This window comes from Silurus aristotelis (assembly GCF_946808225.1).
Source record: "Silurus aristotelis genome assembly, chromosome: 4".
Taxonomy (NCBI): Eukaryota; Metazoa; Chordata; class Actinopteri; order Siluriformes; family Siluridae; genus Silurus; species Silurus aristotelis.
Genome location: NC_139577.1, coordinates 26,697,934 through 26,719,608, shown reverse-complemented (window position 1 = coordinate 26,719,608; position 21,675 = coordinate 26,697,934). Strand labels below are relative to the sequence as shown.

The 21,675-nt window shown below is 37.4% G+C and overlaps 2 protein-coding genes across 2 annotated transcripts; both read left to right on the top strand.

Annotated features, from left to right (window-relative positions):
• Positions 1-37: 37 nt before the first annotated feature.
• tmem109 (transmembrane protein 109) lies at positions 38-6,525 on the top strand. The gene is made up of 3 exons (XM_083538868.1): positions 38-553; positions 2,492-2,594; positions 6,090-6,525. Exons 1-3 carry the CDS (start codon positions 365-367, stop codon positions 6,452-6,454), a joined length of 657 nt encoding a protein of 218 aa, XP_083394994.1. The 5' UTR covers positions 38-364; the 3' UTR covers positions 6,455-6,525.
• A 2,094-nt stretch (positions 6,526-8,619) lies between these two features.
• Positions 8,620-17,046, top strand: LOC310724544 (uncharacterized protein). The gene is made up of 8 exons (XM_083538748.1): positions 8,620-8,779; positions 9,252-9,360; positions 10,217-10,498; positions 10,620-10,904; positions 11,957-12,232; positions 12,345-12,629; positions 13,464-13,952; positions 16,854-17,046. The coding sequence occupies exons 2-8, from the start codon at positions 9,282-9,284 to the stop codon at positions 16,880-16,882; spliced, it is 1,725 nt and encodes a 574-aa protein (XP_083394874.1). The 5' UTR covers positions 8,620-8,779; positions 9,252-9,281; the 3' UTR covers positions 16,883-17,046.
• The last annotated feature ends 4,629 nt before the right edge of the window (positions 17,047-21,675 follow it).

Sequence of the window (21,675 nt, the reverse complement as noted above, 5' to 3'; positions counted from 1 at the left end):
ATCTAGGGCACTAAGAAGCAGTTTGGAATTCAGCCCAGGACTATTTTCTTTATATGGAGCAAAGGCGTTAATATACGTTGTGTTTTTGTTCTGGTTGTACTTGCATTTATTTGTTTTGAGTCATATGATTTATTTGTTATTATTAGAGGAAATGAAGGTGTGACTTAATATCCACAGTAAGCACATAAACTAGTACATTTCCAAGTATTGAGGAGTTCCGGAATCCTCGAGTGTCATCGGCATTACTTCCGCCTATGTCCTGGAAAGTTGTTACACGTGGTAGGGAATAAACGGAGGTTTCTAATCACGGAAGAGAAAGCGCGCTGTCTGCGTTGTCGTTTGCGTAAATAGTCCAGGTTTTAAAATGGCAAAGTTTTTTATTTTGATGGTCTTCATTTGGTCCTCCCTGACACCCCATAGTGTGTGTGCTGTGTCAGAAACAGCCTCGACCATGTGGCAAAGTGCGCACTCGGCTTTCAAGAGCCTGGGTGATGATGCTTATTCCTATCTGGTTTCCCTTTTAGGTAAACAAACAGTCGACACAATGCAGAAGGTAAGAAGATCAAGTGTTTCACTCTAAATATTCGTTTACAAACCTAGGCTAAGATCTTCTCAAATTGAGCGCCCCCTAGTGGCCAGGTTATATTTATAAAAAATAATTATTATGTGCACTCATTATAGACTGAACGACACTTTGCAGGTACTGTTTTCAGGTACAAAGTATAATATAAGCCACCTTTTGCTCTAAGTCAGTGGTCTTAAACTCTATCATAGAGGGGAGAAAAATCAAATACTGGGTCTAAATAGAGAGCCAAACACTATCAACATTTAATGTGCCACAACACAGACAGGATACAGAAATAAAGTGCATCAGTAAAAGCAGTATATTCTCATGTACATTTACCTGAGCGAGTTGCTTTGCACGTTTTTCGGCTGTCAGTTCATTCATGTCTGTGCTTAGGTTCTGTGCTGTGGCAACTCCCAGAATAGAGTAGTGTGTATCAGGTGTGAGACATTTCCTTATTGTGCTTTTGTTCATTTTCAGAAAATAAAATAAGTTGCTCACACAGATATGTACTTCCAAACATGCAGAACGTTCAAGCAGCATGATGAGCTGTGGCAACGTTTCAGGGATGAGGCGTAGAAACTGCAGCACCCACAGAGTCAAAATTTCCAAGTTATAATAGAAATATGATATATGATCTCAGGCCTCGCAGATATATTAGATACATGGGCCTGAAGTGGCCTTTGAGATTGACACGTCTGCTCTCAGAAATTCAGATATTTTTAGTGTGATTGAAAATGCCCCAGTTAGCACATTGTGATGGAGTAGTACTGATGTAGTAGTGAGTGTTTGGTGCAACAGGCTCATTTGCCATTTTCAACACTGTTTTCATAAATTCTCATATATAAGACAAGCCTAACTTGTTGGTCTACTTATACAGTATAAGTATGCAGTTCATTATTTCCAAAACACAATTTTGGATCACTCATTAAGTTGTTTCAAAAATCCCAGTAATACTGATACATTTACTAGACATTACAATGTCATGACTATGTCGAGAATTATACAGAAACCTATAGATACAGTACAGACCAAAAGTTTGGATACACCTTCTCATTCAAAGAGTTTTCTTTATTTTCATGACTATGAAAATTGTAGATTCACACTGAAGGCATCAAAACTATGAAATTAACACATGTGGAATTATATATGGAATTATATACATAACAAAAAAGTGTGAAACAACTGAAAAATGTCATATTCTAGGTTCTTCAAAGTAGCCACCTTTTGCTTTGATTACTGCTTTGCACACTCTTGGCATTCTCTTGATGAGCTTCAAGAGGTAGTCACCTGAAATGGTCTTCCAACAGTCTTGAAGGAGTTCCCCGAGAGATGCTTGGCACTTGTTGGCCCTTTTGTCTTCACTCTGCGGTCCAGCTCACCCCTAAACCATCTCGATTGGGTTCAGGTCCGGTGACTGTGGAGGCCAGGTCATCTGGCGCAGCACCCATCACTCTCCTTCTTGGTCAAATAGCCCTTGATGCCTTCAGTGTGACTCTACAATTTTCATAGTCATGAAAATAAAGAAAACTCTTTGAATGAGAAGGTGTGTCCAAACTTTTGGTCTGTACTGTATATGTTTAATTATATGCTATAAAATAGTGGGCATGGGTTCTATGAAACTGGACATTTGAAGACTGAACAAACCTCACGTAGTCATTTTTCAGTGTTCAGCTGCTATGATATTAGTGTGACATGATATTGATAAAGTTTGGCTGTATAGTTTTTATGTTTCTTTAGATAATAATGTTAAATTGAATTTTCAGAACATATTTTCCTAAACCAATTTGCAGGTCACGTGATATGCATGCAAGGTGTTGTCAAAATTGGCTTCCTGTTATACCTAGTGTTAAGCCTATAAATATCATGGGGTTATTGAGTTCCAGACTGCTCTGTAAGTGAAATTGTTTTTATTGCTTTAAACAGACTGTATGGGATGCTGTTAAAGTGGCATCACAGGCTGTTGCTCATGCTCTTAATGTAGTGGCTGCCTACATCACAGATTTTCTCAGTGCTGCTGGAATTGAGGGTGAGTTGTTTTCTATAATTATTGGGATTACCTTATTTATCAATAAACAATTAAAGTGGCTATTAGCATAGGAACTTCTATCATGGTATGTCTTCAGATCTTCTTCTTCTTCTTTCTTCTTCTTTCGGCTGCTCCCATTAGGGGTCGCCACAGCGGATCATCCGTCTCCATACCACCCTGTCCTCTATATCTGCCTCTTTTACACCAACTACCTGCATGTCATCCCTCACCACATCCATAAACCTCCTCCTTGGCCTTCCTCTTTTCCTCCTACCTGGTGGCTCCATCTTCAGCATTTTTCTACCAATATAATTCCTGTCCCTTCTCTGCACATGTCCAAACCATCTCAATCTCGCCTCCCTCACCTTGTCACCAAAACTTCCTACATGCGCTGTCCCTCTAATAAACTCATTTCTAATCTTGTCCATCCTCGTCACTCCCAACGAAAACCTTAACATCTTCAGCTCTGCTACCTCCAGCTCCACCTCCTGTCTTTTACTCAATGCCACTGTCTCTAATCCATACAACATCGCAGGTCTCACCACAGTCCTATAAACTTTCCCTTTCATTCTTGCAGATACTCTTTTATCACAAATCACTCCTGTCACTCTTCTCCACCCACTCCACCCTGCCTGCACTCTTTTCTTTACTTCCCTAACACACTCTCCATTACTTTGCACTGTTGACCCCAGGTACCTGAACTCCTCCACCTTCTCCACCTCTTCTCCCTGCAACCGCATCACTCCACTGCCCTCCCTCTCATTCACACACATGTACTCTGTCTTACACCTACTGACTTTCATTCCCCTTCTCTCCAGCGCATATCTCCACCTCTCCAGGCTCTTCTTAACCTGCTCTCTACTCTCACCACAAATCACAATATCATCTGCAAACATCATAGTCCAGGGAGACTCCTGTCTGACCTCGTCCGTCAACCTGTCCATTACCACTGCAAACAGGAAAGGGCTCATGGCCGATCCTTGATGCAGTCCAACCTTCACCCTGAACCAGTCTGTCGTACCTACTGCACACTTTACTGCCGTCACACTGTCCTCATACATGTCCTGCACCACCCTCACATACTTCTCTGACACACCTGACTTCCTCATACAATACCACAACTCCTCTCTTGGCACCCTGTCGTACGCTTTCTCTAAATCCACAAATACACAATGCAGCTCCTTCTGTCCTTCTCTATACTTCTCCATCAACATCCTCAAAGCAAATAAGGCATCTGTGGTGCTCTTCCTCGGCATGAAACCATACTGTTGCTCACAGATGGTCACCTCTTCTCTCAGCCTGGCTTCCACTACTCTTTCCCATAACTTCATGGTGTGACTGATCAACTTAATTCCCCTGTAGTTACTGCAGGTCTGCACATCTCCCTTATGCTTAAAGATCGGTACCAGCACACTCCTTCTCCATTCCTCAGGCATCCTCTCCCCTTCCAGAATCCTGTTAAACAATCTGGTTAAAAACTCCACTGCCATCTCTCCTAAACATCTCCACGCTTCTACCGGTATGTCATCTGGTCCAACCGACTTTCCATTCTTCATCCTCTTAATCGCTGCTCTCACTTCCTCCTTACTAATCCTATCTACATCCTGCTTCACCAACTCCACATCCTCCAACCTTCTCTCTCTCTGATTTTCCTCATTCATCAGCTGCTCAAAATACTCCCTCCATCTTCTCAACACACTCTCCTCACTAGTCAACACAGTTCCCTCTCCATCCTTTATTGCTCTAACTTGCAGTACATCCTTCCCAGCTCGGTCCCTCTGCTTGGCCAATCGGTATAAATCCTTTTCTCCTTCCTTAGTGTCCAACCTCTTATACAGCTCCTCATATGCCTTTTCCTTGGCTTTCGCCACATCCCTTTTAACCTGCTGCCGCATCTCCTTGTACTCCTGCCTACTTTTCTCATCACTCTGTCGATCCCACTTCTGTTTTGCCAACCTCTTTCCCCTAATGCTCTCCTGCACTTCCTCATTCCACCACCACGTCTCCTTGTCTTGCTTTCTATTTCCAGATGTCACACCAAGTACTTTTCTAGCTGCCTCCCTCATCACTCCTGCAGTAGTTGCCCAATCATCCGGCACCTCTTCACCACCACCAAGCCCCTGTCTCACCTCTTCCCTGAACCTCACACTACAGTCTTCCTCCTTCAGTTTCCACCATCTTATTCTTCTTTCAAACCTTACTTTTCTCCTCTTCTTCTTCGCCTCCAAAACCATCCTACAGACCACCATCCGATGCTGTCTAGCTACACTGTCCCCCGCCAACACCTTACAGTCTCCAATCTCCTTCAGGTTGCATCTCCTACACAGAAGATAATCCACCTGTGTGCACCTTCCTCCACTCTTATACGTCACCCTGTGATCCTCCTTCTTCTTAAAATACGTGTTCACCACTGCCATTTCCATCCTTTTAGCAAAATCTACCACCATCTGCCCTTCCACATTCCTCTCCTTAAAACCATACCTACCCATCACCTCCTCATCACCTCTGTTCCCTTCACCTACATGCCCATTAAAGTCTGCCCCAATCACCAATCGTTCTTTCCTAGGTACACCATCTACCACTTCATCTAATTCACTCCAGAATCTTTCTTTCTCCTCCATCTCACAGCCAACTTGTGGAGCATAGGCACTGATGACATTTATCATCATCCCTTCAACCTCCACCTTCACGATCATCACCCTATCAGAAACTCTCTTCACCTCCACTACACTCTTACTGTACGCTTCCTTCAGAATCACCCCTACACCATTTCTCTTTCCATCCACACCATGATAAAACAGTTTAAACCCACCTCCAATGTTCCTGGCCTTACTCCCTTTCCACTTGGTTTCCTGAACACACAACACATCTACCTTTCTCCTCTCCATCATATCAGCTATCTCTCTCCCTTTACCCGTCATAGTACCAACATTTAAAGTACCAACCCGAACCTCTACTCTCCTACACTGCTCCTTTTCCTGCCGTCTTTGTAGACGCCTTCCTCCTCTCCTTCTCCTCCTTCGGCCAACAGTAGCCCAATTTCCACCGGTACCCTGTCGGCTAACGATACCTGTGGCGGTCGTTGTTAACCCGGGCCTCGACCGATCCGGTATGAAATTCTCATTTGTGATCCGCATATTTGATTTGGCACATGTTTTACGCTGGATGCCCTTCCTAACGCAACCCTCCCCATTTACCCGGGCTTGGGACCGGCACTAAGAGTACACTGGCTTGTGCCCCCCTAATGGCTGGGTTGGTATGTCTTCAGATAAATTGTAAAAAAGCAATTAATATGAAATGTATTGTATATTTAAATTGTGTATTACTAATGACATTAATGTGTATGTGAAGGAGCATTTGCTGTTAGGAATATTTTAAAAGACAAGCCACAATTTCTTTATAGTCTTTACAGACACAACCTCATTTTGCCAAAAGATTATTTGAGATAAACATTGCATGCTTTGGACTAACTGAATATATGTTTATTTTGTACAGCTAAACTGCCTGTAAAGCGCTTTACTCCTGAAGGCGTGCTGTTCGTGGTTCAGTGGGCCTTACTTGCTGTGCTTGGATACTGGCTCCTGTCCATGGTAGTTTGTTTACTTGTTGGTTTTGTTAGACGAACTTTATTTCTGCTAAAAGTGACATTTGCCATCGCCACATTCGGCCTGATTATGAGTGATGGTGGAGCCAGTGCTGAAACCACAGCGATGAGACTAGCTGGTCTGGTGTTCGCATGTGTCCTGCTGGGCATCGGACCTTCATCTTTCAGAGGAGACCCCAATGCCCATCTGGTGCAAAAAGTCAAGGTGCTGGAGAGACGACTGAAAGAGATGGAGAGGAAAAGAAAAGATGAGTGATTACTGTTAAAATTCAGCAAAGAGTGGGGCAAGAGTAAACCTGGACCTGCTAGCTGTAATATACAGGGATTCTTTTTTTTTTTTTATTGGACAAATATGTATCCAGTTTCCTGTTACATTTAGACAAATGGCAAAACTACAATTTATTTTGGTTTGAAAAGCTTTTTATATCGTATTTATTTAAATTGTCTACATGTTCTTTCTTTTAAATGGAGAGTTTAAAACAATGAAAATTCAGATTGGTGTGTGTGTGAAAATTCATGATATTTCTTTACTAATAAAAATGAGAACAATAACTCATTCTTAGAGTTGCATTGGTTTAATTTAAGCAATCTCATAAATGCTGATTCACCTTCAAGCACACTTGAAAAAATCTAAACATCAATTACAAACAAAGATCCGTTTCTAAAGTGAATTAAGAATATGCATCTAGAAATATAATTAGATCTGTCAACTAAAGTTAGGGAAGCAGTGAAGAGAAATTCCTCTTTAAACTTACATTCAATTCAAACTTTTTCATAGTGCTGGTGTTGCTGCAGGACACTTAATAGTCATTTAAAGACAAAGTTCAGCAAGAGGAATTGAGTATAAAATGAAAATTTGCAACTATGCTGGCCCTTTGTGGGGACCTTATTATTTTTTCATTTGTGCTTTTGAACATCACTATAATACAACAACTGGTGAACTGTTAAGTGGTAGCTCTATGTTTAAGATGCAGAATTTCTGCTTGGAAGGTTGTGATTACAACAAGTTTGGAGTTTTAGAGACATGAAACTAAATACAACATGCAGAGCAAAGTGTATTTTGCTTCATTAGATGTGAGGGGCCTGCTCCAACATGAAAGTGCCCGGGTATACAAAGCGAGGTCCAAAAAGACATGTTTTGCCAATGTTGGTGTGGAGGAACTCAAGCCTGCACATAGCCCATGCCTGCCCATGCCTGAAACCCACTGAATACTTTTGGAATGAATTGTAATCCAAATCAAATGCTATGCCTTCTCATCAGATTTTAGTGCCAGACCTCACCAATGCATTTGTGGATAAATGAGAACAAATAACTACAACTACATTGCAAATCGTATTTAATTTTTTTGTGAAAATGAAGGCTCCATATCAAAGCTTTGAAATGGGATGTTCAGCAACACGGTGTAACCCTGCACAGGTTCCAAGTGTCATTATATAAAGTAATCTTGACACAATTTGATCTCAGGAGAATTCATCATGGATAATGGGAAGGATTGAAGATGATTTCTTTGTAGGGGCAGTGGTAAACCTAAAGTGCCAGTTATTGTGTATTATGGGAATTTTCCTGTGGCATGTCCATGCAGCCTTAGCATCACTGAAGACTGCAACATCTGTAAATGTTTGCTAGCACAAAAGGCAAATTTGAAAGTCCTATTTCAAAGAATCTTCACACATGGGTTTATTAGATGGCTTCATACAGCACACAAGAGGGAGCTCCGACATAGTTCTGCAGGTGAGTGGGAGCACCTTGTTGCTTTTAGAAAGATCATACTATTAATGCCATCACTGTTGGCTCCAGTATACAATCATCTCTCTCATTAAGCAAAGCCTGCCTCTATTCTTTGCGGTGACTGTGATGGATTGATGACAGGCAATACAACTGGACATTACTCAACATTTTATTAAACACATTTCCAGATGTGCACTATTAAAGTGGTGAATGCTGACACGCTGAAAGCTCTAGTGAGTATTAAGAATTGTAGCAGTGAACATCAATATATTATTTGCAACACCTTGGTTCCACTTGGGTGGATTCTACAAATCTCTTTTGTGTCTCAACTCATGATGAGTCAGGTCCGATCTGTCCCACATTTTCTATCTAGCCAGTTTATTTGCTGTGTACATACAGGAGCTTGTATATTTTCTTTGGAAATTTTTGCCCTTTTTTTTTTATTTATCTTGTCTGTAATTAGAGTGGAAATGCTGCTGTAATTATTGTAATTTTTTATTATAAAAAAATTAAATAATAATAAATCCACTTTAATCTTTTTTTTTTATGCACCCTTTCACATTTTGTTGACATAATTTAACCACACACTATGTCAAAGTGTATGCTATTTAATAAAGATAAATCCCTTGCAGGGTTGCATACATCTTGGCAAGTAGCAAGTTGCTTCCTGGACTGACGTAATTAGCCGGTTTGATGAGATTTCCTGTAAAAGTAGACAGGTCTGTGCATGATAATGTGCCTTCTGTTCCTGCAATATTTGGAATGTTGTATGTTGAGAGCTAGCAATTGGTACTTTTTAGTGGGTAAAGTAACATATTTCCTGCTTCTACAACTGCAAAAACTAAATCCCAAGTAAGTATAGATTTTTATCAGCACTCATGTACAAATTATGATGTTTGTTTTGTTAAGGTGGTAGTGCAAAAGCTGCATTTTTGTAGGTTTGTGCTGGGGGAATGGATAGTTTTCAGCTGCTTTAAAAATCACTAAACTCCAGACTGCAGCTGCTATAAGGTTTATGCATATGCAAACATTTAATTACTCTTTTAATTAACTTATTGCATGTGGTTAAGACTGTTGCCAGTCTCGAGATCTTGTCATTGTTTTCCTTGTCTGTATGTGGTGTCCCAGAAATGGAAAATCTTTTTCCCTTTTACAGAGTTACTTCATTCAGTTTGACTAATTTTGCTGGTTTTAATACTTTGATGTAACAAATGTGTAAAAAAAAAAATTGTACCACAATAAGGACATTTTATATGTTAATATAATTATTTCATACCAGCTAGCAAATGATGGAAAATTATTTTGGCTCTGTTTGGTGTTTCAGGTTCAGGCATGAAAAGCTAATCTTCGTATTATGGCATTCTTTCTCATGGGTCGTTATTTGAACATGTGGGAGTTTTGGTTTCTGCTCTTGGCTGGTAATTTTATAACTGGTAAGGTCTTTTCGTCAACCCCACACATTCACATAAATACCACTTAAAGATTGCATCAGTAAAAGTGTAGTACAAGTACAGGTTTTGTAAACAATAATACAATTTTACTTGAGTTTTTCCAACTAAAATTTACTATTTGTTTTTGTCATGACTAATTAAATACAATGAATGAATGAATGAATTAATGCAAAGCAGAAAACAGTGAATATTTAGATAATAGATTTATAAGTGTTTATAAGTAAATATTTGTCATGTTTAATGATAGTGGTGCTAATTTGTTAATTAGTGCTGTATTTACTGTATGGATGCCATTGATGCCATAGTAGTACTTGACTTAACTAGTAGTTAACAATGACACAATGTCTCTGACATTGTAAGCACAGTTGACATTTTATAATCAAATTGTAATTAATTTAAAATATAATATCAATAATATTTCATAATTAATATCAGATTAAAAATCAAGATCTGAAACCTAAGGTGATCAAATTTACTGCTTAACCTATTGTTAGAAAAAAACTAAAGAAATGCAAGCAGAAGTAGTGGAGACCAGAATGCACTGCATCTATACGGCACAGTTGCACTGAATTAGAGCAAGGTTTGGATTGATAACAGTATTAGAATTAAAGTTGAAATGACATTGTGGGTAATGTAGGAAACTGTTAATCAAAATAGATCAACATGTTAAAGAAATGCATTTTAAAAACATAAAATTATATTTTACAATGAATCAATAATTGCAGTGAAAATTAATTGCATAATGAATTAAGTACTATGCACGTCAGAAGGTGTGATATCGTCATTATGTCTTAATACATTTAAAAGTTCTATTACTCATTATTTTCTGTCTTCTCAGAGTCCTGGACCCTTAATTTCAATCATCTAGAGCTGACATTTGGCCAGCAGCTAAGTATCAAGTTGATGACTGTGACTGACAAATTAGAATTTACACCTGTGAATAAACTGCAGCCATATGTTATCTGGTCCAGAGGTACCCAGTCAAAAAAGGGACAAGTAATACCATCAGGGGAAGAAAGATTCTTTATAATTAATTCTGTCACATTTGAAGATCAGGGAAACTTCACAGAGTGGAACTTCTGGGAGAAAGTTCATTCAGTCCATTCACTAAAGGTTCTCTGTAAGTTTTTCCTCCTTTTCCTTCTCTTTTTGGTGCCCGTCTCAGGCTTTTTGTTTTAATTTTTCCAACTTGATTTTTATTTCTTATGGTACATCTGTTAATCTTTTTATTGCTTTCAAAGGTAAAAGGCGTATCCTGGGTTGTATGCCTGGTAAAAACCTCAGCATTTCCCTGGATGGCCTTTCAAAGAATAACTCTAAACTTCAATACTCCAGCAACAATTTTACCCTCACTCTTGTGGAGCATGGCTTGCCTGTGGGCAACAAACATCCTGGTTATTGGGGACGGATTCATGTAACTACAAAAACTATCCAAGTTCTTATTATTGACGGTTCAGATGTGGGAAAGTATACACTCATTGATCGCAAAAATAATACAGTGACAGTCATCACTTTGAATATGCTTGGTGAGTTACTGAAGTTCTTACAGCATTAACTGTTATGACAACAGCTAAGCATTTGGTAGGCTTCTTAAAATCATCATAAAATCTGTGGCAGAATTGTAGTACATGTAAACTATTCCCTGAATATATTTGTTCAGATCTGAGGTAAACTGTTAAAACAATTTTTTATTAAGGTTCCAAATATTTAGCATTGGTTTGAGGACAAGCAGAAGACACATAATCAAATTAGAATAAAGAGAAAGTGATCCACCAGGAATTTATCTTCCATATGTTGGCCAGCAATCACATTGTGGAAAATGGGAATAAAAGAATGAGATAAGGATGAGAATAATAATGTGAAAAACCCTTAGCTGACTTTTAAGGATGGAATACAAAAAACCCCTGGATGGGCTAAAGAGAATAAAATTCTTTAAGAATAAAAAATACAAGTTTATTACAAGATCTTCAAAAGTGGCATTTAGCTTATTTACATTAGTTGTGACAACAAGGTTAAAACTCACTAGAATCCTAAATTACTCAGTGGAATCTGCACTAAATGGTCACATCTAAAAGCACAAAAAGGGATATTGAACTTTCGGGTTTAAAAAGAACGAAATTAACAAAAATAATAATAGGGTGGCAACAAAAAACATAAATAATTGGTTAATTTAACAGGGTAAAATTTTAAAAATATATGCTATGATTTTGCTATGGATTGTAGTGATATTGCAGGAATAGCAGGAAAATGTCTGCTGACCTTAAATAAGAAAAGCTTTTTTGCATTGGCAGGTATTGGGAAGAGGATCAAAACTTACAATGCAGAGATTCATAGACTGGCTATAATAGACACTAAGCTGTTCCTAAACATAGATTAAAAAACACATTTCATCAGACACAAGAGATAGTCATCAAACTAGTCAAACTAGTCAACAAAATGCTTGCCAACAAACACACAAGCATCATTCTGTATATTTATTTCTGAAAGTAAGCAGCTAATAATTTAGCTATCAGCTACCTAAATGTTCTAAAATGTCTTTCAATCTAAAACATTAAACATTGCATTTTTTTCTTTTTAGGCTGTGAACCTAGGACCACTCAGGTGAAACTAATGCATGGTGAGGTTTTTAGCATCAAGATGCCAATTTGGTTCAATAAGCTGGAGTTTCGTTCAGTGAATGGCGTGCAGTCTGTTATCTGGCCAAGTTGTGCCCAGCACCCAAGGAGAGATGTTAAAGGATCAGGTTATAAAAAGCAATTTATAATTAGTCCTGTCACATTTAACGATCAAGGAACATACATGCGGTGGAACTACAGGAACCAAGTTTACGCTGTTTATAAACTGGAAGTTGAATGTAAGTGACTTACTATGCCCTCTTAGAGCTTGAATAATTTTTTTTTTTACATTATTGGTGCAATTTCTTTTTGTATAAACTAATCCAACCTATAATTTAATTACATTCAAAGATGCAAGCCATATTCAGAAGTGTGTAGTCGGTAAGACACTCAGCATTTCACTGGATGGCCTTGCAAAAGACAATGTCACGCTACGTTTCACCAACCAAGATTTAAACATCACTCTAGTGGAGCACGGTATTCCTGTGGGCAACTCACATCAACACTTCTCGGAACGGATCCAGGTGACCAACAGCGACATCCAGGTGCTCAAGATTGATAGATCTGATATGGGCACCTACACACTCACTGATCATGAAGATCGCAAGGTCAAGGTCATTACTCCGAAATTTGTCTGTGAGTCCCACATCTGAAAATCTTTTCACCAATGTAGGTATTGCAGTGTTGTAATAGACAGCACTGATTGGAGTAGTGTTTTGTTGTTTTGACTGTAGACAGCACTTAACTTATTTGAGTTCCCAAAGAAGATTTTTTTTTTAATAACAATAATTATTTTTTTTATAAGAAATAGAAATAATCATGTTTGGATATTTTTTGAAAAAGGAAAATCTTGGCCATGCTAGAATCATTAATATTTAGTCAGTCACATTGTTAATTGTAATTAAAAAGCATGTGTTTCTGTCAATTGAAATTTAAATATTCAATTTTTATTATTTTTATCTTTTCTATCTTTTTTTTAGATAAGACATTCAATATATTTATTAATGCAACCAGAGAAGGGAAATTAAATACCATGAATCATATCTTTAAAAAATCCCTATCTGAGCCAGTCATGTAGCAAAGGTTGTCTGTGGTTTTTTTTTTATATTTTTTAAACAGAGGTAACGAAATAGATGTTTTTTTAAAGACTTGTATTCTTAGTCTCTCATCTAGTTAACCAGAATCAGATGTATTTATTGATAGATATTTCAAAGAACTTGATGAAATGTAGTGCTGTACAAATGCTGTAAATATAGATTAATGCAATTGGATTCTTCTTTTTTTTTTTTTTGCCATTTTTATATAACCAACTTCAGGGAGCTAAGAGTAACTCCATTTCACACCACACTACTGTTGACTACTTTCCTATTAAATTAACACTTCTCATATTTTATTCTTCTCATCACTTCAATTTGCTGCTGTTTCACATTTTAGATCAAATTGTTACCCTTCTTTTTCTCTTTTTTCTAGATCAACCAAACCCTCTACTAGCTCTGCTGCTGTTGCTTTTTATACCACCCTGTGTTTGCTGCTGTTGTGGGGATAGGATTTATAAACAATGCATTCAAAAGTCCACCGCCACTACCACCAGCACAGCCACCAACACTGCCACCTCCATTGCCACCACTACTACCACCACTGCCCCCAAAACCACCACCACTGCCCCCAAGACCACCACCACTGCCACCAAAACCACCACTGCCCCCAAAACCACCACTGCCTCCAAAAACAACACTGCCCCCAAAACCACCACTGCCTCCAAAACCACCACTGCCCCCAAAACCACCACTGCCTCCAAAACCACCATTGCCCCTAAAACCACCACCATCACCAAAACCACCCCTATCACTAAAACCACCACTGCCACCAAAACCACTGGGAAAACAGTGAAGCCTGAAAATCAAATTCCACTTCTTGCATCGCCAACAGGCAACAAGAAACCTGCAACTCCTGCAGGTGGTAACATTCTATCACACAGCACTGTTTGATGAATTGTAATAATACCTGTATAGAATGTGTAAACTGTAACTGACATGAATTAGCTACCAAAACCCATTCACACAATAATTCTCGTAGTTATGTTTATACAACCCCTGGCAAAAAGTATGGAATCACCCCTCTCAGAAGATGTTCATTCAAATGTTTAATTGTGTAGAAAAAAAAACAAGCACATATATGCCACAAAACAATTTTCACTCAACAATCCAAACTTCTGGCTGTATAAAACACTTAAAAAACAAAACAAAGAAAGATAACTATAGTCAATAACAACTGTTTTTACAGATCAAACAGAGGGAAAAAAATATGTAATCACAAATCTGAGGAAAATTATATGGAATCACCATGCACTTTGTATTTCTAAAACAAACACCTGTATCTGATTACAACTGCTAATTAGTCTGCAGTTAAAAAAGAGTGCTTGCACACATTAGTGACGTGTTGAACCAAGATGATTGACATAACTCATGGCTCCAACACGAGAGATGTCAGTTAAAACAAAGGAGAGGATTATCAAACTTCTCGAAGAAGGTAAATCTTCACAGAATGTTGCAAAAGATGTTGGTTGTTCCCAGTCAGCTGTGTCTAAAATCTGGACCAAGTACAAATCAAATGGAAAGGTTGTAAAAGGGAAGCGTACTGGTAGACCAAGAAAGACATCAAAGAGCCAAGACAGAAAACTTAAAGCAATATGCCTTGAAAACAGAAAATGCACAACAAAACAAATGAGGAACAAATGGGCAGAAAGTGGAGTCAATGATGGTGACCGGACTGTAAGAAATCGCCTAAAAGAAATGGGATTTACATACAGAAAAGCCAAACGAAAACCATCATTAACATCTAAACAGAAAAAAACAAGGTTTCAGTGGGCTAAAGAAAGACAATCTTGGACTGTGGATGACTGGATGAGAGTTATATTCAGTGATGAATCACGAATCTGCATTGGTCAGGGTGATAATGCTGGAACTTTTGTTTGGTGCCGTTCCAATGAAATTTATAAAGACAACTGCCTGAAGAGAACATGCAAATTTCCACAATCATTTATGATATGGGGTTGTATGTCAGGTAAAGGTATGGGAGAGATGACAGTCATTACATCTTCTATGAATGCACAAGTTTATGTTGAGATTTTGGACACTTTTCTTATTCCATCAATTGAAAGGATGTTTGGTGATGGTAGCATCATTTTTCAGGATGATAATGCATCGTGCCATAGAGCAAAATCTGTGAAAACATTCCTACAGAAAAGACATATAATGTCAATGGCATGGCCTGCAAATAGTCCGGACCTCAATCCAATTGAAAATCTGTGGTGGAAATTAAAGAAAATGGTCCACGACAAGGCTCCAACCTGCAAGGCTGATCTGGCAACTGCAATAAGACAAAGCTGGAGACAGAATGATGAAGTATACTGTTTGTCATTAGTTAAATCCATGTCTCAGAGAATTCAAGCTGTTATAATAGCCAGAGGTGGTGCAACAAAGTACTAGTAGTGTTTTTATTTGGTGATTCCATATAATTTTCCTCAGATATGTGTGATTCCATATTTTTTTCCTCTGTTTAATCTGTAAAAACAGTTGTAATTGACTATAGTTATCTTTCTTTGTTTTGTTTTTTAAGTGTTTTTTATACAGCCAGAAGTTTGGATTGTTGAGTGAAAATGTTTTGTGGCATATATGTGCTTGTTTTTTTTTCTACACAATTAAACATTTGAATGAACATCTTCTGAGAGGGGTGATTCCATACTTTTTGCCAGGGGTTGTATAAAGCCGTTTTCATTTTAACAGCATTATTCAATGGGTACACTGGGATACTGGGTAGTGTCAACAAGATGAATATAGATTCTTTTTTTTATGTCTGTTCCACTCAAGTTTTCTTCCCAATATCATCTCAGGGAGTTTTTTCTTGAAACACATGTCTGTCTTGCTCTTTAGGGATAAACTTATAAGCAATAAGTTAACATTTAGATTTCTGTAAAAGTGTTTGTGAATGTAATCTACAACTTCACAGCTAAAAAAGTGTGTGCAATTTTAAAGAACATCTTACTAAAAGCATATGAATATCTCAATTATACTTTAGATTTAGGATATATTTGCAAAGTTAACAATATATCTCAGGTACACTAAAATAGTGTTGGAATGATAAGCTCATGTGTCATAGTTTTTCTTTTTTATAATCCTGTTATGTATCTACTGCACAAAAGCAACAATGGCAACTAAAATCAAATAAAACAATTTACAAGCACAAGGTCGGAAGCATGAATCATGGATCATGTGCGGTAACTACTAGAGCACACCAAGGCACAATGTCTGAAGCGTGAGACAGAGGAGAATCTCTGAGTGCTACAGATATCACTGATATCACTTATATAAAGAAAAGAATATACAACACAACAAAACCTTGGCCTGTTTTATTTTCGTTTCAGTTGATGTTCTATGTTCTAAAAAGTTCCTTGTTCATGTCCATGTTCATCATTTAAACAAAAAGTCAAACTCAAATAAAACACGTTTTTTTTCCCATTTCGTTTTTATTTATATTCAAAAGGGAAGCAATTGGAAAAAATATAATAAATAAAAAAAGCAGAGTAGTGGGAAGAAGCAGTCAGTGCATTGAAAATAAAACTTATTATACATTTTACCTGCTGGCTATATGGGCGGGAGCAAAAAATCCATCCGGTGTAGGTCTCTACCGTGTATCCCTGAAATGTATTTGATTTGATATTTGTTTAATGTTCCTCCTTTAGAGCATGAAAACTGCAAATATGAATTGATAACCCTGTGCTTTGTGATTTTCTGATCATGTTTCTCTATCTTTTGGGTTCTCTTTCCCTAAACACCTTTCTATCATTCATCTGTCTTACAGGTAGAGCAGTCTCCAGCCCCAAAAGCTGACCGAAGTCCTTAACTCTATGAAATTTGCTGAACAGATCAGCATTAACATTAGTTAGGAGCTGACCTCTTCTTTCTTTCTTGCTCTTCTTTCTTTCTGTCTTCTGTCTTGGGTAGTTTAATTTGTGTGTTAAGTCAACAAGCTGCATCCTATCAGTGTAAATAAATTACATCTTTTATCATTTTTAAATTGGCAAAGAGCACAGAATTAACCTTAAGATAAACAATATATGTAATGGATGTACGAATGTGTGACTTTACTGATCCTCAGGGGAAATGTATATATACTTCCATAAAACTATACCATACAGTACATAAATAGCATTTTCATTTGTGATCTGCAGAATACACAACACAAATAAAACTGAAGTTTCTTTGCTTTTTCTCTGCAAAATCCTGATGTCTGCCTATAAAGCAAAAAATAAACCAGATACACAATGAAAGCATTTACAGTCATTTGTTAGTACCTGCTTTATCGTGGTCAGGGCGTAATGCAGGAAAGTCAAACATATAATAACCAGTAATTCAGTTCAAGCTGGAAATCCCAGAATTTGTGAAGGCTATTGTATCTATGGTGCCATATTACAAAGCAATTAATTTACTTTTTATTCTACAATTCAAATAGTATTGTATTATAATATAGTTAAAACATTCATTTACAGTCTTAACTTACATTCAGGGAGAGGCAATTGTTATTGATTTTGTCCTTTTCATACAGTGTACTGTATATGCATTTTTTGCTTTGGTAAATTGCACTGCAGCTATTAGATTAATTGTGATTCCATCGAATAAAAAAGATTTATGCAAGACATGCTTGAACCTTCTCTGTAATCTTATGAGTATGAAAATTTTATGTGATCTGGTGTGTTCAGGCATCAGACCTATCAATAAATAATTAACTTTTAAACCTAACATTCAAACATCTTTATTTATATAATATTTAAAATTCATCATTAGAACATTTCCAGATATGTCAAATGTAGAATTCTTATCATCTGCATACATCACAGTTTAACATCACATTATATTTGTACATGTAATATAATATATAATACAGGATGTGTTGTTGCAGAGCACCATTTAACTAAGGAGGCTGAACTGGAGGACATAGAGATATAAAAGGGAATGCAGGGTTTATGACAGAGTTAATGACAGAGTGATTTAAGGTTGGGGTGGGATTGCATCAAGAATATAGTGTACATGTGTGTGAATAAGAGGGAGCACAGTGGAGTGGTGCAGTTGCAGGGAGAAGAGGTGGAGAAGGTGGATGAGTTTAGGTACCTGGGGTCAACAGTGCAAAGTAATGTAGAGTGTTTTAGAGAAGTGAAGAAAAGAGTGCAGGCAGGGTGGAAAAGTGGCAGGAGAAGAGTGATTTGTGATAGAAGGGTATCTGCAGGAGTGAAAGGGAAAGTTTTTAGGACTGTGGTGAGACCTGCTATGTTGTATGGGCTAGAGACAGTGGCATTGACTAAAAGACAGGGGGCGTTAGAGTTGCAGATGCCAAGATTTTAGATGCAGGTTTTTTAGATGGACAACGCTTTTGGGGACAAAGTGAGAGAGGCCCGATTGAGATGGTTTGGACATGTACAGAGGAGGGACATGGGGTATATCGGTAAGGGAATGCCGAGGATGGTCCCGCCAGAAAGGAGAAAAAAAGAAAAAGCCAAGGAGGAGCTTTATGGATGTGGTGAGGGAAGACATGCTATTGAAGACATGCTACCAAACTATCAAATTACTGGTAGAGACCCATTTTTTGAAAGAAAACAATATCTTTGAAGAGTTTCAGTCAGGTTTCAGGCCCCATCATAAAAAAAAAGCACATAAACTGCTCTAGTTAAAATCACAAATGACCTGTTTTTAGATTCAGACCAAGGCTACATCTGTCTGTTGATTTTACTAGATCTTAGTGCTGCATTTGAGAAGATAGTTCATGACTTTCTGACAGACATTAAGCTTGTTTAAATCCTACCTGTCTGATCATTACCATTTTGTAGATTTAAATGGAGAATTAATCCAGGTTAATTGAAAAGTTAAATATGGGGTGCCACAAGGTTCAGTTCTAGGACCCCTGCTTTTCACAATATACATGATTCTCTTGGGAAATATTATTAGATACTCTACAATCCGTCATGTTACCAGAGATCTCAAAACTCTGGACTTCTAGTAGTTCTTAAAATAGCAATGTCCACTAAAGGTGGTAGAGCATTCTCACATTTAGCTCCTATAATTTGAAATAGTCTTCCTGACAGTGCTCAGACACACTCTCCCAGTTTAGGCGCATATTTAAGCCATATCTTTTTAGCGAGGCCTACACATAACTCATATCACATAATCATAATCTTGTGTTCCAGTACATCTGATCAAATGCACATTATCAACTTTGTGCTTGTTAATATTTTGAACAGCAGCTACGCTAATTCCTCTCCACTGATCTTTTCCTCAATCTTTTTCTACCCATCCTGAGGCATCCCGAGGTTGCACCATCTCCAGTTGTGTCCTACCTCATGAAGATTATGGACATTTAAAGAAGTAGATGCCGACCCCGCAAACATCTCGAAACATCTAGAGATATACCATTTAGATTCCACTTCTCATAGAGTTTAGACAGTGGAACTCTACAAATGTTTAAAGGATCTGGCATGGAGGAGTTGGTGTTGGATATATAATGATCTAAAATGTTGAGCTATTTCGAGTTGCTCAGTAGCTCCCGGTTCCACAAAGTCAACTGACTGTATAAGACTAGAAAGGACATTACCCATAATCACACACACTCTGGTGCTCATGGTATTTCTCACTCTCCAGTGTTTTGTATTAAGATTTTATATCCCTTCATATCACCCAAATGAGGGTGGGTTCCTCTTTTGAGTCTGGTTCCTCTCAAGGTTTTTTCCTCATACCATCTAAAGAGTTTTTCTTTGCCACAGTCACCCCCGGCTGCTGATCAGGGATAAATACACATAATTCACTTTAATTCTTAAGTTCTGTAAAGCTGCTTTGAGACAATGTTCATTGTGAAAAGCGCTATAGAAATAAACTTGAACATGCAGGTACAGTGGTACCCCGCTTATCGACCGGCTCAGACATCGACCTTTTCGCTTAGCAAACAGTTTTTCAACCGAAATTTGCACCCACTGGACGACTAAATGCCCACTTATCGACCTTTTTTACCCCGACCCACATGGAGCGAGGGAAAGGATCTTCTCAGTCTTAGCCTTCGTGGAGAGAGCATCTATCGTAAATTAAATTTCGGTTTGTGAACAATATAGTGTTATTTAGCGGTCAATATAACAATTTAGTGCGTGTATATTGTATATACTATACTTTGTTTAAAGTGTAAAGATTTTTTTTTGTTTAAATTTGTGAAAATACTCTAGAAATATGGGTCCAAAAAAAGCTAGTAATGTAAAGGCCAACTGGCGTGTGATTTCTATGGAGACAAAGAGAGAAATGATCTCTAACGAGTAAGTACAGTACAATAATTTTTTTTGTTACTTTTGTAATGTTTTTAATTTATACTTATTATTTATGTACCTGTATTATTTTCTGTATTATTTAGTATTAATACTGCTAAAAACAGGGCAAAAATTGTTAATAAATGGGTATCGGTGGAGGTCGGGAACGGATTAATTGGTTTTCCATTATTTCTTATGGGATAATTACATTCACTTTTCGACCTTTTCTTATTTCGACTGGTTTTAAGGAACGGATTAAGGTCGATAAGCGGGGTACCACTGTAGTTGGTTTGAAAGAGGCAGATGTAGAAGCCAGAGTAATATGGAGACGGATGATCTGCTGTGGTAACCCCTAATGGGATTGATTTCTTGAAAATACATAAATATGCTATATGATAAACAGGTGCATCTCAATAAATTAGAATGTCACGGAAACGTTCATTTATTTCAGTAATTTAACTCAAATTGTGAAACTCGTGTATTAAATAAATTCAGTGCACACAGACTGAAGTAGTCTTTATCTTGGTTAAGTCTTTGGTTTTACAGTTTAAATCTATGGGGTATTGTCAAGAGGAAAATGAGAAAAAATAGACCAAAAAAATGCAGATGAGCTGAAGGCCACTGTCAAAGAAAACTGACTCCATACCACCTCAACAGTGTCACAGACTGATCACCTTCAAACCTCAGAATTAAGGCAGTATTTAAAGCAAAAGGATCCCCTACCAAGTATTGAGTGCATATACAGTAAATGAACATAGTTTCCAGAAGGCCAAAAATTCACTTAAAAATCTATTTCTTTTTATTGGTCTATTAAAGTATTCAATTTTTTTAAACAGTTAATTTATGTGTTTTTGTTAAATGTGTTTTTGTTAAAAATCATCACAATCAATAGAACTAAAGACTTAAACTTCAGTCAGTGTGCATTGAATTTTTTGAATACACGAGTTTCACAATTTGAGTTGAATTACTGAAATAAATTAACTTTTCCAAGACATTCTAATTAATTGAGATGCACCTGTATAATATGCAAATATTATATATTAGGACATCTGGAAACCTTAACTTGAACATCAGTTTCTTTATTTTAAAGTAATTAAGTATTTTAAATACTGTTTTGTATTTTAACTGCTGACTACAGACACCTAACTAATCACTTTATTTAGAAGTCTAAACTTTTTTAGGTAAGGGCAACTTTATATTTAGTCCAGTTTTAAATGGAATTCGTAGAGCAATAAGACATGATTGACTCATATTAACTGAATTCATTTAGTATCTGCATTTATCTAAAAGAAACACAAAGGATTATATATACAGCAAAACAAATAAAAACACAAACATTCCGAA

Bases quoted from the DNA above. Each gene is read 5' to 3' on its own strand.
- tmem109 (XM_083538868.1), top strand. From the start codon at position 365: ATGGCAAAGTTTTTTATTTTGATGGTCTTCATTTGGTCCTCCCTGACA. The intron at 554-2,491 runs GTAAGAAGATCA...TGCTTTAAACAG, and splicing joins CAGTCGACACAATGCAGAAG to ACTGTATGGGATGCTGTTAA. The intron at 2,595-6,089 runs GTGAGTTGTTTT...TATTTTGTACAG, and splicing joins CAGTGCTGCTGGAATTGAGG to CTAAACTGCCTGTAAAGCGC.
- LOC310724544 (XM_083538748.1), top strand. From the start codon at position 9,282: ATGGCATTCTTTCTCATGGGTCGTTATTTGAACATGTGGGAGTTTTGG. The intron at 12,233-12,344 runs GTAAGTGACTTA...TTACATTCAAAG, and splicing joins TTATAAACTGGAAGTTGAAT to ATGCAAGCCATATTCAGAAG. The intron at 13,953-16,853 runs GTAACATTCTAT...TCTGTCTTACAG, and splicing joins ACCTGCAACTCCTGCAGGTG to GTAGAGCAGTCTCCAGCCCC.